This window comes from Alosa pseudoharengus, unplaced genomic scaffold (assembly GCF_046254945.1).
Source record: "Alosa pseudoharengus isolate Yale_2024_CS ecotype anadromous, Long Island Sound unplaced genomic scaffold, YU_APseudo_1.1 YU_APseudo_1.1_scf_1, whole genome shotgun sequence".
NCBI lineage: Eukaryota > Metazoa > Chordata > Actinopteri > Clupeiformes > Clupeidae > Alosa > Alosa pseudoharengus.
Window position 1 is genome coordinate 33239469 of NW_027468564.1, and position 17219 is coordinate 33256687.

The window sequence follows — 17219 nt, forward strand, 5'->3', positions numbered from 1 at the left end:
AATAGTCATGAATGCTTTATGTGCAGTTTATGACAGCTGCTATGAATCATCAAGTAAAGTGTTACCAAATATTTTAGCTAGGAGTTTCTCTTATTAAGTTATTCAGAAAGCCTTTCAGACCTACTCTTAGTAAGATAAAATGACAACTCCTAAACTAAGAGCAAAAATTCTGGAGCAGAGCGCTCTAGAATCTTTGACTAAGAGTGAGTGAGTCTTCGTTGCTATGGATGACGTTATTACTCATGCACAAGCTTGACTGAAGTGACCACCTTGATTGGCTGATAATTGTTACGCAGGAATGATTCCAAACACCTCCATTACGTCTAAATGAATCAAGAGTAAGGCAAAACAAATAGCCTCGTAGCGTAATGAAACATACGGATTGATGTAGTATCTTTGTAACATTATTAAATTAATCTGTTACTATGCCTATGCCTATGTTTGCAAAAGATAATAATGTTACATTTAATTTCCATGTTGACAATGAGTAACCTAGTTTTGGTTGTTGTTGGTGGCGTTATTGCATGTTAGTTATGCCTACAATGCAAAATTGCTTCCTCACGATTGGAAGCTCCTGTAGCCGCATAGGATTTCAAAACATGGCGAAAAGCCACAAAAACAGGTTTGTGAATAGGTCTGTGAGTTAGGAGTCCTCTCGACTTCTTTTAAGCTGTCACAGAGGGGGGAAGGTGTCATTTGTTGGGGGCAGAGCCGGATTAACTGGGCACAAATGTCTGATGGCCCCCCTGCCCCCCAGCCAACGTGAATTGGGCGGCCAGTTAATAGGCCTATATTGTGAAGATGTTTCTTGCCATCTAAGGCACGAGCGCGTCTAAGAGCGCATCTGTGAGGCCAAGCCTCACCAAGTAGCCCGTTTGTTTACAACTAACATTACACGTGGACGGCACGGCAGGGCATGCCCAATGAAAATAAATTAACGCCATGCAACACAACACAACACAGACCCCTCTTCTCTCGTGTCAGTCACTGAAATGAACGCTACACAGAACCCGCTTCTCTCGCGGCAGTCACTGACAGTAGCCTAGAATAAATGCATGGGGAAAAACACTTCCCCACGACAAAGACATCGTATTATGTAAACTTCCCACAACTTCAATATTTGACAACATATCATGAATGGTACTTCAAGTATGTGTTATTTTAGATAGGGGACCGTTCGGTATTTATGGAATGGACCACAGGAGGAAAATAGGGGAGGGTAATTTTATTCTTTGTTGAGGGGAGGGTCACCCAACTTTTTTTAGTGTAGGAGGGGGGGTCACCCAAATTTTGTAATCATGAAAACAGCAACATTTCAAAGTGGCCTAGGTGCATATTTTTCCATGTAGCTCTCAGTCTGTCTTCACACTTCGGGCACCCCTCTCTGCACACCACGTTTACCCCTCATTTCCTTCTTTCTTGCAGAGTAGCAAGATAAAGGCCTCGCACTGCGGCTTTCGTAGAGACTCAATGGAGACTGAGGGACATAGGCACTAGCAAAGGTTCTAGAGGGAATGTGATTTCTGGCGCCATATTACGTTCTCTTTCGTTCCATAGCTGTCAACATTGAACATTGAAAATAAGGGAGATGCCCCGGGTTTCTCACCCAAAATACGGGAAAATGTCAACATCGTCCCCATTAACGTCGGAAGGGTTGTAGCAACAAAGTAGCCTACTTTATTCACGCCTAACAGCCTATATTACAGTAATTTGGTCAACTTTACACAGCCCTAAAAAGGCTACATGTACCTTTGGCTTACTTTTAGTATACCATGTGAAGTTAAACAGCGTTCATGCTTAACATTAGTAAAGCATACTTGTGCTTCATTCATCCACATCCAGCTCCTAACGTTTTGACAAGCATATCTACCAATTGACCTTGTTCCTGCCCAATCTCTAGCTTTTCTGTCTCCATCCTTTCTGTTTTTGTTGTTTGCAAAAATATATAGTATTTATTGGTAAACAGCAACAAGTGCAATTTGTTAATTGCTGTCATTCTCTCTCCTGCGCAAACAAAAATATGTTACGTTCCAAGTAGCCTAGTGCGTAATTCTGCTTCATAAAGTTGAACAAATACATTTGCTTATTTCACAGAAAAATATAAATAGCCAGTTTAGGGTCTACGGTGCAGAGTTGGTAAGTTATGGTAGGCCAACTTGGAATGCAAGCGCCAATGAATCGTGCTCTCAATCACGCAGTTAAACTTAAATAGGTTAACATCACTCAAGCAAGGAAAACGATGCAGCCTTCAAGCAAGGAAAACGATGATTTGAAGACATCTGTTTCGTTGGAAGGGCAAGGGGGTAGCAACAGGGCAACACAGAGACAGGCCCGATGGCAGGGCTAATGTTATGAGAGTATTAAAATATGGGATATTCTACGGGAAAATATTAAAACGGCAAGACAGCGGGGGGAAAGTTAAAATATGTGATAAACACGGAAAAAGTTGGCATGCATTGTTTCGGTCCCCGTGCACAGGGATTATTTGTCACATTATTAATCACATATGATTATTTGTGAAATTGTGCAAACAGGTGCAACACATTTGAAAAAGAAGGACTGGTAGCATGCAAGCTCCCGGGAAAGATTGATTTAAGAACGTTATCACAGTGTGTCTTCGTGGCGCAAAGCAGCGCGGGCGGAAGACAGCGACAATTGGCAGGGGAGGTCTTGTCTTTTTTGACAATTCTGTCGGAGGGTCATTGAATAATTTCTAGCAGGCAAGAGAGGGTCATGCAACTTTTTAATGAAGCACTCAAAATCCCTCCGGTGGCCCCTTCAATAAATAACGAACAGTCCCTAGATTGCTGCTGGGCTATATGTCTTGGTTCATGTCTGTTAACAACTCATTGTCGTCAAGCGCGTCGCGGTTGCATCCATCCGCTGTTGAAAGCAGCTGCACGGCAGTACTTCTCAGACTGTGATTTGTGTACCGTCTGGACAATGCAGCTGCTTGGCTGATGTTGGCCATCATGCATCCAAGTGGATTGTTCCCCATGGGTTCCCTGGAATACCAGATCTTCTGCTGGTCGAGGACAGGTTGTTCTTGCCTTAGAGGATGGAGGTAGAACCTCTTTGCATCAGGTGGGCAATGTGAAAGATATTTCTTAAAAGTTGCCACAGGGCAATTTGGGTTTCCTGGTTCAGAAAAAATGCACCCGCGATAGTTATGTTGCATAGCGTCCCTTGGGTCTTTGTGATTTTTCGTTTCGGCATTAAACGATAGAGTGATATACTCTTTGCCATTTTCGTCCCGTTTGATGGTAAACAAATCCCTGGTCAGATCCCGGTTACCCTCCCTGCCTCTTCGTGCAAGGTGCAACTGGACGTCAAACCATACCTTTCGGACTAAGCCGATGGCTGTGGTCGTAGAGAAGGCCTCTGATTCCCTGATTCGCTTTAGATCAGTGCTTGAGATGGGAGGATGGTGCTGGCTGATGTCTTTGCCACTCTTGCGAATATCTTTGATTACAGATTTAAAAACATTGTTGCTGGACTTAAATTCTGGGTTCTGATGTATGTTGAATTTAGCATAAAAGCGATTTATTCCACTACGGAGAGAAATGTAGCTCGCAACAGAATAACCATTGCCAGCACTGTTCCGCACAGATGGATAAAAAGCCCTCAACAGTTGGTTCAGCTGGTCGGCATCATATTCCTCCGTGGTATCAGATGACTCAAGTCAAACTCTCTGTTCGAATAATTTGTAATTTAATTATACCTCAGACTTTCTGAATCGAATAATTTGTGATTTAATTATATCTCAGAATGTATGTTTGGGGTGGTAGCTGGTTTTGTGTAGGAGTGTATTAGTATCAGTGGGTTTGAAGAAGATTTTAGTGCTGAGGGAACTATGTGTTGGAGTGGATGGTGTTAGGAAGATTGTGGTATTGTGGAAATTTACAGAATGAGGATCAATTGTGGCTTTCAGCTGAATTAGGAGCAGCCGTGACCTACTGGTTAGCGCTTCGGACTTGTAACCGGAGGGTTGCCGGTTCGAACCCCGACCAGTAGGCCATGGCTGAAGTGCCCTTGAGCAAGGCACCTAACCCCTCACTGTTCCCCGAGCGCCGCTGTTGTTGCAGGCAGCTCACTACCTCACTGCGCCGTGTGTGCTTCACCTCACTGTGTGCAGTGTAATTCACGGATTGGGATAAATGCAGAGACCAAATTTCCCTCACAGGATCAAAAAAGTATTTATACTTATAATTGTTGTGTGGTGCGAATTAAGAATGTTCAGAAAATCAGTAAATTGGTCGAGTGTATGAGTCCAGGCACCGATAATATCGTCCAGGAAGCGATAGAAAAATAGTGGCCTCAAGGGGCATTTGGCTAGTGCCTCTTGCTCCCAGTCGCTCATGAAGATGTTGGCATAGGCGGGGGCGAATCTCTGGCCCATGGCAGTTCCATGGATTTGTAAAAACAGTCGGTCATCAAATTCAAAATCATTATGTGTTAAGCAAATTTCCAGGAGTTGAAGCAAGATGCTGTCAGGGCGTGTGGAATCTGAAAATTGGTTGAATTTGTTGCGTACTGCTTGGATGCCTGTGATGGAATCAATGTTTGTATAAAGGGCTTTCTACATCAATGGTGAAGAGGTAAGTATGGTTGGGAACTGCCATGGGCCGGATCTTAAGTATGAAATGGTAAGTGTCCTGAATGTAGCTAGGGTGTTTAGTGGAGAGGGGGTTAAGGAAGTGATCTATGAAGAAGGAGATGTTATAGGTTGTGGAGCTGCAATCAGAGACTATTGGTCTACCAGGAGGGACTCTGAAGGGAACTGTCCAGGTCCCATGTGGCTTGTGGATCTTGGGGAGGAGATAGAAGGCACGGGGTCTAGGCTGGTCTGGTCCAATCAGAAAATCAAATTGTTTTTTGGATATGAAATGATTTGTATATAGTGATAGAACCAGATTGCGAACCTTTTCCTGTGCTGTTGGCTTCCAGGAGGTATTGTCGAGTATCTAAAACAGGGATATTCAATTAAACTTCAGCGAGGTCCAGTTACAGAAAATTTCCTCAAGCAAAGGTCCAGAGCATCATAATGTTTAACATGCGTGTATAGGCTATATATATACAGTATATATATTTGGATGGATAGATGATGGATAGATGGAGCCTAGTTGTAGGCCTAGGCCTAATGTTTAATGTGAAATTAAAATAAGTAGCATTCGAAATGAGGAGAAATAAGGCAAGATAGAGTAATTGGGGAGAAAAACGGAGTAGCCTTGGCTATTTTTAAGATCTTAACATGAACTTAAAATAAGATTTGAGCTGAGACAAGGATGGATATTCCACAGCTGGTTCCTTGAACCCATCAATCAGCAAGTTTAATTATATTTTTAAATTTTTAATGTTGAAATCGTAAATATTCTGTGGTCTCAGTTCACTGTTGAATGGGTAGGCCTAGCTTCAAATTGGCGCTAGGTGCTTCAAATTGGCACTTTTAAAAATCGCCTGTCTCAGAATATGTATAAGAGTCGGTCCAGTGCAATTCCGTGCAAAACTGTCACACCCATAATGTCAACACAATGCTATGGTATTTAGTTGACGTTATGGACGTGACAGTTTTGCGTGGTATTGACCCCTTATATAAAGCTCTGTTCTCACTGTCTAGCTTTCTCCTCTTTGAGCAATCCATGATTTGAAAATAACTTACCGCTAACTTACATATCCATCCGATTGTCTCTCGTTTTGTCTCCTCTCCTCGCTCGTTTTCCCTGTCAGGCTATCAGTGAGTCTCTTAACCATAGAAACTTTAGGCCTACTCACTGACTCGACTTTATCAAAATGCACAGATTTCACTGACTGAATAGCAGCAAGCGAGATGATGGTTCCTGAAGCTGTAAATCTGTAAAGCTGTAAAGCTGTTATCCTAACCTACGAAACATTTAGCGCAGCTTTGAAATCTTCCGTGAAAATCTAAATTATTAGGGTCCGGGTCCGGATAGGATCACGTCAGGGTCCGGACTCGGACCGCGGTCCATTTGACGACCTCTGATCTAAAAGGACAATTTTTTAGCCTTTATCCGCTGGTTTAACCCATTCGGGCTGGATGCTGCATGACGCAACATTGACCCTCCCGCTGGATGCTGCGTAGCGCAACATTGACCCTCCCGCTGGATGCTGCGTAGCGCAGCATGCTTTTTATTTCATGTTTCTAGGTGCTACAGAGGCTTAGATATTACATTTTGGTAGACGTTGACAATTTTTAGTATGTTTTCAGAAAACCCTCAGGAAATAAGGTTATTTAGTCTAGAATGCCATAGGATTCTATAGGCGTTTTTAGCAGGCATTTTAGGAGTAAATGGGTTAATAATGATATTGGGATTATTGCTAAGTTGGGTTATTGCTCTTTTTTCTTCTAAAGAAATGTTGGAGTGGCTAGAGTCAAAAGGGCGACAAAGATAGGTGGAGAGGGAATGGAGGTTTTGGTTAATGACGGGCTGGTGTTGGGATGAAGGAAAGACCTTTTTTTAAAAGCGAGGGGTGAGAATAAGGGATTTAGAAAGGTTAAGGATAAGGGAGCCTGTATGTAGTGAGTCAGTGAGATTGGAAGTGTGTGAGGGTGTATCCTGGTTTAGGGTCTGGGGAGGGTTAAATTTAGCTGCAAACACCAAGAGTGCAGGATTCGTTTATCAATTTCTGGGGGCCAGTGAATGTTGTCATGAATAGTGGTAAATTGGTCTGTGGGGAGTGGTTGGAGGTGGGGGAGGTGAGTGGCAATGTAGTGATTGATCTCTGTGAGGTTGTGTTTATAGTGTGGGTGGAGAGAAGTGGAGAAATTGAGAAGGGGAACATAGATGGTAGCATTTGGAAAGATCTTAGTAGCCAATTTAGACATTCTATGTAACTGTTTATTGGTGGTGGCCTTGGCATTGTGTTCCATATTGTTGGTGCCCACCGACAGGACCAACAGCTCAACGGCTTCCTTTGGGGAGATTTTTTCTAATAATCAAGTCATGTGATTGACTGTGGCACCTGGATAACTGTCTATTTGTATGTTGGGGTATGGATTAGGGGTGATACAGGCCAGATTGGAGTCTATGAAAAGTATGGGTTTAGTGGGTCTAATGTGCCACTCCTGGAGTCTATTATTAAACCATTTGTGGTATGTGGGAAAATAAAGGGGGAGAGAGGAGAGGTGGAGGGCTCATAGTAGGAGTTTTAAGCTGGTTAGCTCTTTGGTTTCCTTTATTCATCATCACCCTCGACGGTTTGGACTGTCCTGGGTCTGTCCCTCCCACCTGGATGGGACCTGGGGGGGGGGGGAGAGATGGTGTTATCTCAAGTGGGGAAATGTAAGTCAGGTGGGTAGCCTGGGTAGTGTTTGTAGTGACCTTGTTTAGGTGTTGGGTGGTGGAAGGCTGACTGTTGTGGGTGTGGATGAACTGAGCTTCCACCCTTATGGTCGGTCTTCTATGGGGTGGTGTAAGGGTAGGAGATAAGGTGGGGGGGATCCAGTAGGGTAGTGTTAAGAGAGTTGCCCTGTGTAGGATGTGTGCTCCTGGAGGGGCAGATGTAGTTGTGTTGAGTGAAGGGACTAAGGAAGTGTCACTTGGAGGGGTATCATTGGGTGTAGGGTCAGTGGGGTGATATGTGGTGTGGTATTGTGTGTTCTTGGGGGTATCAGTAGTGGTGGATGGGTGTCGTTGATCTTCAGTGTCAGAAAGTGCATCAGTGAGGTCAGGTGTGTGGATAGTGAAGGTCAGTTTATGTAGGTCAATAAACGTGGAATGTGGTGGGATAGATGGGTGGGGGGGGGGGGGGGTAGGTAATGGTGTTGGATTTCTGGTAACTCCCAAGTCCTGTTTAGGGGGAGGGGGGAGTTGGGGTTAGGGTTAAGGTAAGGGTTAGAGTCAGGGTCATGGTTAAAGGTTAGGATTAGGGTTCGTGTCATGACAGTGTCATGTGTTCATGACAATGTCATGTCACTCTTATCTCGATACTGTCAAGTAAAGTGTTAAAAAAAAAATTCTTGCAGGATTACAGTCACTTCACCAACTCACCAGAAATAAGCCACACGAGCTGAGAGTGGACATGGAAGACTTTGAGGGCAACAGGGTTTTTGCCAGGTACTCCTCCTTCTCTGTCGCATCAGAGGAACACGGATACAAGCTGACTGTGAGTGGCTTCACCAATGGAGGCGCTGGTGAGTTTGGGAAATGAGACCTTAAATATTATCCTGGTTAAAGCAATACCAAAGAGTTTTTTGTACCTTAAAATAATGTTTCCAAAATCGTTTCAGTGGTTCATCAACTCATAACAGGGTGAACGGCACTTTCTGCATTTGCTTCGCAGCCCTCTATCGACTATAACCGCACTATGTTTGCCGGATCGGGTAGCGGGTCTGTAGCTCGATGGAATGAGACATAAGAACAGTGGTCCCCAAACTACGGCCCGCGGGCCGGATACGGCTCGCCACCTCATTTTGGGTGGCCCTCCAAAACATGTCCGTGGTATATAGCATCCGGCCCGCACGGGAGTACGACATCGTCAAACTATAACCTCCGTAATTTCCCCCATTCATTAAGTCTTAACAGTACACATGTAATACTATTTTTGTCCACTGGTGGTTGTTTTGGCGCTGTTTCGCATTTGCCATTGAAAACGGAATGAAATGTAGGTCTACCTGCAAACAATGTTAAAAGCCTATGCTGACTGCATAAGTGCTCAAAGTATTCTAAAAGTGTATCAATTAATTGTTAATAACTAACTAACTTCTATTCAAGTCTTATTTCTGGAACTTTCTGGTATAATTATTTATATTTTTTATTCACTCGTTTAAATGTTCACAGAGTTCACAAAGTTCTCATCAGGTGAGTGAAAGTTAGAATGGTGGTCATTTCAGATGTTTCTGCCACCACTTCATAAAACTCTCATAGTTTGAGAACTTTTATTTGTAGGATATTGCTTGTTCACAACTTGAGCTGTGTATGCAAAGACACAGATTTTAGAGTTCAAAATATACTTTTGGGACTCCCTGTTAATACTTTTGGGAATGCTTAAGTCTTTTATTAGTATTATTTCATTTGAGCTACATTTTACACTGATATGGCATGATGGAAATATAAACACAGCTAACAATGGTATTAAATTGCAATAGTCTAGTTTAAATGTAATGGAATATTCAACTAAGGTAGACTGCTGTTGTTCACAGCACTAAGCTATTTATGGTTACTGATATACTCTGAGTCTCTGGCCCTCTCTTAGAGCCAGGCATAGTGAGCTGGCCCTCGGAAGAAAAAGTTTGGAGACCACTGCATAAGAAACTAAAATTTGACTTGCATCTGATGTTGCAGTACATCATACTTTCATAAAATCATGCAACATGTTCTACCTTGTCTGTGGACATTGTTATTTGCAAAGCCGGTGCTGGATAAACAAATGGTGCGTGTGACAGAGGAAAAGTTCTTTGGTGTTGCTTTAGAACCAGACTAATTCACTTAATGCAAAAGTGTCTGGGGTACATTTCCAACGCTAGCATGGTGAGGGGCGTAGACTTTGCATTAACTTTGAAATCATTGGTTCAGCCTAATCAATCAAATTGATAAGGGATTCACATACACATTCTTCCGACTACAATATTTGATATAAGTAGGCATTCCAGTCTACAAGTGTTATATATTGATGTAAAATGAATATGTTACAATGTTCTCTTGTTTTGTTTTGTACGCATAGATAACATAGCTAATTTCATTTTACAGGAGACTCTTTGACTCGCCACAATGGGAAGAAATTTAGTACATTTGACAAGGACCAAGACCTTTCTGATGATAACTGTGCTAGCAAATATCTTGGAGGGTACTGGTATGATGATTGCCATGTTTCCAATCCCAATGGTGCTTACTTGTGGGGCCCTACAGATCATTACGCTATTTCTGTGAATTGGCACGCCTTTAAAGGGTACCATTATTCACTGAAATTCATCACTATGAAGATTAGGCATGTGGCTTAGAAATCCGTGTAAGAGCCTCTTTGTTTAGAAGTGATGTGATACTTAAGGAGTGTGTGGATTATTCCATCTCTCTCTCTCTCTCTCTCTCTCTCTGATATCTTTTTGGTTTGATAAAGCGATAAGTGGGATTCTGGTCCATTACCCACAATTAACAATTAACAATTGTTAATCTAGCTACCTTTGAACTGGTTTTCTTATAATATCACGTTGTACCACAGTACATGTGCCGCTGTACTGAATGCAATGCAAGTCAACGGAGGAATGGCATTTACCTGTGTTACCTGTGATCCTGGCTGATCGTACCCTAACACATAGCTCCTTTAAGCCTGATCCTAGACTGAAATAAATGAAAATCCCCCAGAAGACAAGCTGAGTGTGGGACTCAATTCATCTATAGGAAACTGGACATTCTTTTTTCAGCGTGGTATAAATATGGTGATCTGTGTACAAAAATACCTTAATAACTGTAATGGGTGTGGTCATGCAATTGCCTAGGTGTTAACTCTTAATAAACATTTGAAGCATATATTGTTATCTTGCGATTGATTTTGTAATCTTCTGACAAAACCTTGTTAGAACTTGATGTTATTGTGTTACTAAATCGATGAGCCATTAGCATGCAATTTTTAGCTGTTCCCTTCACTGTAGTCACTCATTCCTTATGCATACTGTAGTCCTGCTGAACTGTCGGGCCTATGATGGGTATTATGGATGTGGTGTGTTAAAAGATGTTACACGGCTCTTCAGAGTGCTGCAGAAAGTTCCATTCACATGAATGGGCCTTCCCAACGTTCGGGCCTATGTTAAATCTACATAAATCACCGGCAAAGCATTTAATCACCGCTGTCAATGGCAACGGGTTTTGTGCTTCTGATTAATGTCTTTCATATCACTACGCAAGGACTGGAACTTCATTCAAACGTGAAAGCAGACGGTTGATCAGCTGTGTTCTAAAGAATGTTTGATTCAAGTTCAGCAGCGTGTGTTGTTGCGAACTATTTGTTTCTCAGCAAATGCCACGATGAACGGTAACAACGGTAACTCCGCTGCGTGTCGGGGTCCTGTTCGCCCTGTCGGGACTTATGTTCCGATAATTACCGGCGTTCTATACATTATCCCTTACAGCATTAAGGATAAACAAGACCTGAGAACACAAAGAGAAATAGACTGAGATGAGGGGTATTTCATCTATGGGTGCTAAAGAAGAGTTAAACTTGAAAGCACTGGTGTTTGAATTAATGGCAACACAATGTGCTCCAGTAAATTCATTTCCAATCATTTCTTTCATTTGGTGGAAGTGTGTCGACTTCAGTACTAGGGGGTAGGGGGTGGTTGTGTGGGGGTAGGGGGGTGCTTGTGCTGGGGCCTAGCACAACTATGTTATGCCACCGCTCCTTCCCCACTTTCATAGTGATCAGTGGCCGGTTGCACAAAGCACCTTAAGTTAAGTTTTTCCCTTAAAATCTGATTTAAGGGTCCCTTAAAATAAAAACGGTTGCACAAACACCCTTAAGTTTTCTCCTTAAGGTTTCCTTAACATTTTCCCTTAGTATTTAAGGGTTTGTCCTTTTCTTGTAAGAAATCCCTTAAACTGTTGCACAAACGACCTTAGTAGTCTAACTAAGGGGAAAAACCTAAGGGACATCTGACTCTACCTTAACCATATTATTAACCAAATTGATGCTGATAAATGAAGTTTATTAACTACTTTTGACAATTCAAAATAAAACCTCTCTGTTAATATGCTTCCTCTTCCTAGGCCTATCAGAAACATGCCGTATTGTGTGGTTTACGTAGGCTAACGTTAACAATTCATGTGGATGTCTTGTTAGCCTATGAGCTTCGGTTCGGTTCGCTAGGCAAAACGTTGGTGCACTAAAGACAGTCAGGACCATCTCTAACTTGCCAACTAGTATTGTTCAGTTCACGTATATAATATAACATGCTTTACTTACTACCTGGATAATTTCCGCAAATATTAGGTAAGATGAATGATAAGATCATTAAGCTTTACTGTGTTCGGTGGGTTAACTAACATCGCGGCAAAGGCAGTTAGCTGTAGTAGGCTACAGCTGTTGAACAATCTCCGTGGAAACTATAGAATTTTCGTGCCGGAAAATCCCTTTCAGTGCAGTAAATCCCTTATCGTTTCTCCTTAACTAAGGAAACATTTTAAGGTATTCTGTGCAACACCCTTAAGTAAATCCCTTACCTAAGGAGAAATTAAGTCTTAAGGGTCATACTTAAGGGAAAAAACTTAAGGTGCTTTGTGCAACCGGCCACAGATCCCGAGACATGAGGCCATCCATCTTCAAACAGTGGCCAAGGACCCTGTCAGGGTTGTGCAGGAGGACCCAAGTGCAAGACTCCACCAGGCCGATTACGGACAAAACACAATTTATGGAACAGGCAGGTAGGGACTGGCAGGCAGGGTCAGGACAAATGTTCAGGACAGAGCAGGAACCATCGGGGCAGACACAGGCAGGACAGATAGATGACTGTGCAGACTTGGGCAGGGAACAAGCAGACAAAGACTGGACAGACTCGGGGCAGGATGACAGACTCAGACACGACAGACTCAGACACGACAGACTCAGACACAGGGGCAGGGGAAGGGACAGGAACAAAGACAGTGACAGGGACAGTGACTGGGATGGTGACTGGGACAGTAACAGGGACGGTAACTAGGACAGTGACTGGGACAGAGACACAGACAAAGACAGAGAGGGGCACGGTGACGGGAACAGTGACGGGAACGGTGGCGGGAACGGTGACGGGACCGGTGACGGGAACGGTGACGGGCACAGAGACAGGCACAGACAACACAGGGTAAACAGGGACAGAGAAGGGCTCAGGCAGAGGCGGGCACACATAAGATTAACCTTTCAGGCTATCTTCATCAGTGGAGGTATCCTTAGGAAGAGCCTGAGGGCTGAGAAATGTAAGCAAAGCACCTTGAGGGAGAAAGAAAAGATATGTTAGCATTTCCATATTTTGATATTTAGAAGGGATGCAGCTGCTTTCACAACTACCAATGCTTACTGTAAAAACATCCCAAGCTAATGTTATACATTGACCTAGGCCTACTTGTAGCTTAACATAGCATTTAAGCATTCTGCTGTTTGAGAATTAGACAGACGCACCTGGTGCTTCAAAGACAGTAAACAGCTGGCGTGCATGAATACTACTAGACATGAAAGTTCCAGTCTGCTTTGATGCACGGAATTTATCGTGTGGTTTTCCTAACCCCCATTTGGTAAATAGATTATCACGGTCGAATAGTTAGTATAGCAGAGAAGCTATGCCACTTTCAAAACCTATTACAAAGCTATAGCAATGTTATGTCATTAAATACGATAAACAGTGATTCTGGAACAGATCTGCGTCTTCCTTATCCCGTTAATAAACATATTACAGTATGTGACCATATTCCGTCCGTTCGGGGAAAAAAAGTTGCGCTAACTGTTCTAGTTTGTTACAAGCAGCATGGGCCGTCAGGCAGGTAGTTAACATAAACATTTTTTGCTAGGCTAGCCTTCCTGCTGCGACATTACACCATTTGTACAAGACAAGTAGAGCTATTTTATCCAGTGTAATTTATCACTTACCACTATCTTGTTTTTCTTGTCATCCTCTTCCTTTCTCTTCAGGCTTCTGGACGCATAACTCCGCTTCATTATGACTGCTGAGGTTTTATATTTTCGCGGCAGCAGCAGAGACCACAAACCTGGCTGGCTTGCTGCTGTCAGCGACTACTGAGAGGGCCCCCTTGAGGGGGATCCCGGTATTGCCGGTAACAGTGTCGTTGCACTTTACTGTTTTGACTATCAAAGGGGCGCTCACAGTTTGTCGTTGCATTTTATTCTTAACCAGTCGTTGTATTGGGGCCCCTGGCCAGCTCGGGGCCCCAAGCAATTGCTTGGTTTGCTTGCCTTCTAGCGACGGGCCTGAGCACAGGCTACCAGGAGAAACATCAACCAATTCAGATCAATTAGGTAAAATAATATAGATGAACCATACAATTGCAAGCGACCATGCCACAGCGGGCTACTGTAGGCCTATTAATGTCATCATTGTCCTACCGTATCCTCGAACTCGTCTGTTGCCCGAATGTGAAGCCAAGAACCATAGGCCTACCTTCTTTGCATTCTCTCCCTCCTTTTTTGTATTTTCTATCCTCTGTTTATGTTCTTTTTTCTGGCTACCACATTTGTTTACAGACATTTTCCCACTAGTTTTGCCTACCAAGCATACGCGTAGCCACGGCCAGGCCTGTCTACTTGTCAGTCTTGCCCGTCCAATTAGGCTTTCCTTCGTTTACGTTCACCATCTAAAAAAGACGCGCAAGTCAACACTGCGCTGATAGTTCAAGAATCAGTAAAATCGCGTAGGCTACAGCTGTGCTACCACATTTCTTGTAGGCCTACATTACAAACTGACGGTTTTATGCGTTTTTTTTACTCGGTAATGAACTGCAAGAACTGACCGTGTGAAAGGCCCAATTGATCTTTTTCCAAGTTTACACTGAATAAGGAGAGGTAAATAGGCCTATTATTTAGACAGAAGTAGCTAGGCTATTGCACTGGTAAATAGATCACATAAATTCCCATTGAGAGACTGTATAGCCTACTGATAAGCTAGCTAGCAAGCAAACTAACTTAGCTAACGTTATATTATCACCATTTTTAATTTTTTCTACCTGTAGGCTATAAGTTAACGGCCTGCTTAAACACAGCGCATAAGATAGGCTATCAATCATTAATAAGGTCGAGATTTCACTCAAGCGTCTGATGTTCATAACTCTGTTCTAGAATCTTTGGTTTTAACACTTAAAAGCCTCGGTTGCTAGTAGTGATGTAGTACTCGAGTCCGGTCTCGAGACCAATTTCTGCTTTCTCGGTCTCGTCTCGGACTCGTTCCTTCAAAGACTCGGTCTTGACTCAGTCTCGGACCACAGTGGGAGGAGAAGGACTCGTAATTTCAGGCCGAGTCCTCGAGAGCAACGCATTTTTTTATGTTCTTATAAAAAAACAGGCAACACATAACAACAATAATAATAAAATGCAATGTTGACCGGCATTATTTGAAAATGATCCCATGGTGCAATGCAAAGATACTGCCGTCAGAGCCGTTTATTTATCTCTATGGCTCTGCTGCCGGTGAGAGTCTGTAGGTCAGCATAGTCCATATTAAGACATTAAGACTGCTCCTCTAAACAATTCCCAATCTAGCTTAGTCTGTAGGCCTAACGGTTGATTATTAACTGGGGTGATATTAAATTAATGAATTAATAAGTGAATATGAAAACTGACATTTTTTTATGGTCTTGGTCTCGACTCGGTCTCGACTCGGACTTGCTTCCTCAAAGACTCGGTCTTGACTCGGACTCGACTGTATTTGAAAACCAACAGACTCGGTCTCGACTCGGTCTCAACCCTTCAAAGACTCGGTCTTGACTCGGACTCGGCATAGGTGGTCTCGTCCCCATCACTAGTTGCTAGGTAACTATAAACAAACTCAAAGATCGTAATTCTTGATTTCGCTTGCAAACTGACGGTTTTATGCGTTTACTAAACAAAGATTATGGAAATTAAACACCACTTTTCCATCAAAAAGCTTGTTGTAAAAGGCATAACTTGTTAGATTTAAGAACTAGGTTCGCTAGCTCTGTGTGTTATGAGCAAAGAATCTTTGGTTATGAGTCCCATAGAAAAACACTGCCATCTACTGGATTAGAAAGTGTCAGCAGGCTACTTGTGGATCTGGGTGGCTTCTCTGCCGCAAAGTTTGTCTCAAAAATACGTGATCCACAAATGCTGATCCACAAATGCGAAAACGAAAACTGTGTGTGCTGGTGATCCACAAATGCAAAATTAGATTTCACAAAGGCAATTTTCAGTTTTACAAATGCCATTTCATTTACAAATACACATCTACAATTGTGAAAACCAATTTACAAGTTACAAATATGATTTTTTTTATTTGTGGATGTCAAAACACAAATGCAAGTCAAGGAATATTTGTGGATGTCGCCATCTACTGGATTGCAATTTCTGTGTGCCGGTGAATTAATGTAGGCCTATTTACGCAGGCGCGCGGGAACCTGTTTTTGACCAGGGGTGCTGAATAACAAAAATAATGGATGTCCGACGATTTCTCCCCTCCTGGACATGTTTCGGATTTTGACTGCTAAATAGCCTACATCATTTTAGTGCGGTGTGCGGGTGATAGAGAGAAGTTTTAGAAACGTCCTGGGCAGCCACAAATTCCAATGTTCCGCGACAGCACTCCGACTCCACTGCACCCACCCTAACCCCACAGAACCGCACTTGACATCATTAGCCTATTTCAGTATAGCTAAGGAAAATTACTTTTCTGATTGTCAAAACCACACCAGAGATGTTTGGCTTTAAATATAGGCTAATAATCAGGCTGCAATGATCTCGCAAATAATTCCTGAATAGCCTAAAGTGTGTCGTCTCCACAGCAAGAATGTGTCCTAATAATATCTATCTTAGCGACTAGTGAAATGATTTCACTAGCTATAATTTATTAGTTTTGCAAAACTGTACAACACAATTAAAGTTTCTTTCAGCTTATCCCTGCTTTTTTGAACGTGTAAATCGCATAGAATATGTAGGCCTATATCAACCACAGGCCTACACACTTGATCGCTATCACATAGCTGAAACCACGTTTCGGAACCATGTTTACGGTTCTTACAGTAGCCTAACTGACTCACGTTCACGTTGATCTCAACTGTTAATTTTTAGTAGCCTATATTCGAACCAATCCATAACCCTTTTTTGCTATTTGACTCATCATTTCACATACAAAAATAATGCCAGACAGCGAATTAGTAATTATTTAAAAATATATATAACAAATCTTGAAAATCTATCTCCTGCCAGCAGGGGGTGCTGCAGCACCCTCAGCACCCCCCTTCCCGCACCCTTGAGGTAGGGTTGTCACAATAACAAATATCTATCTATAAAGCAAGAAGCGTCTGTGTGTCTGTCTGTCTGTCTGTGGCACGCATATCTCGCTGACCGTTTGTCAGACTGATTTCAAACTTGGCAGGTGTCTTGCTATGGGCAAGTGCAGTGCCAAATTTGACGTTGTTTGGATAAGAAATGCAAAATATATCGTTAAATATATCGGTAAAAGAAGCACATTGGCTTTCGCCGCTAGCCACTCCCCCTCCCACACACCACTGTAGGCTACTGTAAGCTACAAGTGAGGATAGAAGCAGGGCTTTGGC

General features: G+C 42.7%; 1 protein-coding gene across 1 annotated transcript in view; it reads left to right on the forward strand.

Moving 5' to 3' along the window:
* Positions 1-10484, forward strand: part of LOC143125797 (microfibril-associated glycoprotein 4-like) — a 28312-nt gene extending 17828 nt beyond the window's left edge. Inside the window, exons 5-6 of the mRNA XM_076287547.1 lie at positions 7985-8152; positions 9708-10484. Coding sequence (XP_076143662.1) covers positions 7985-8152; positions 9708-9958 — 419 coding nt within the window. The 3' untranslated portion in view covers positions 9959-10484. The remainder of the gene's footprint in view (positions 1-7984; positions 8153-9707) is intronic.
* The last annotated feature ends 6735 nt before the right edge of the window (positions 10485-17219 follow it).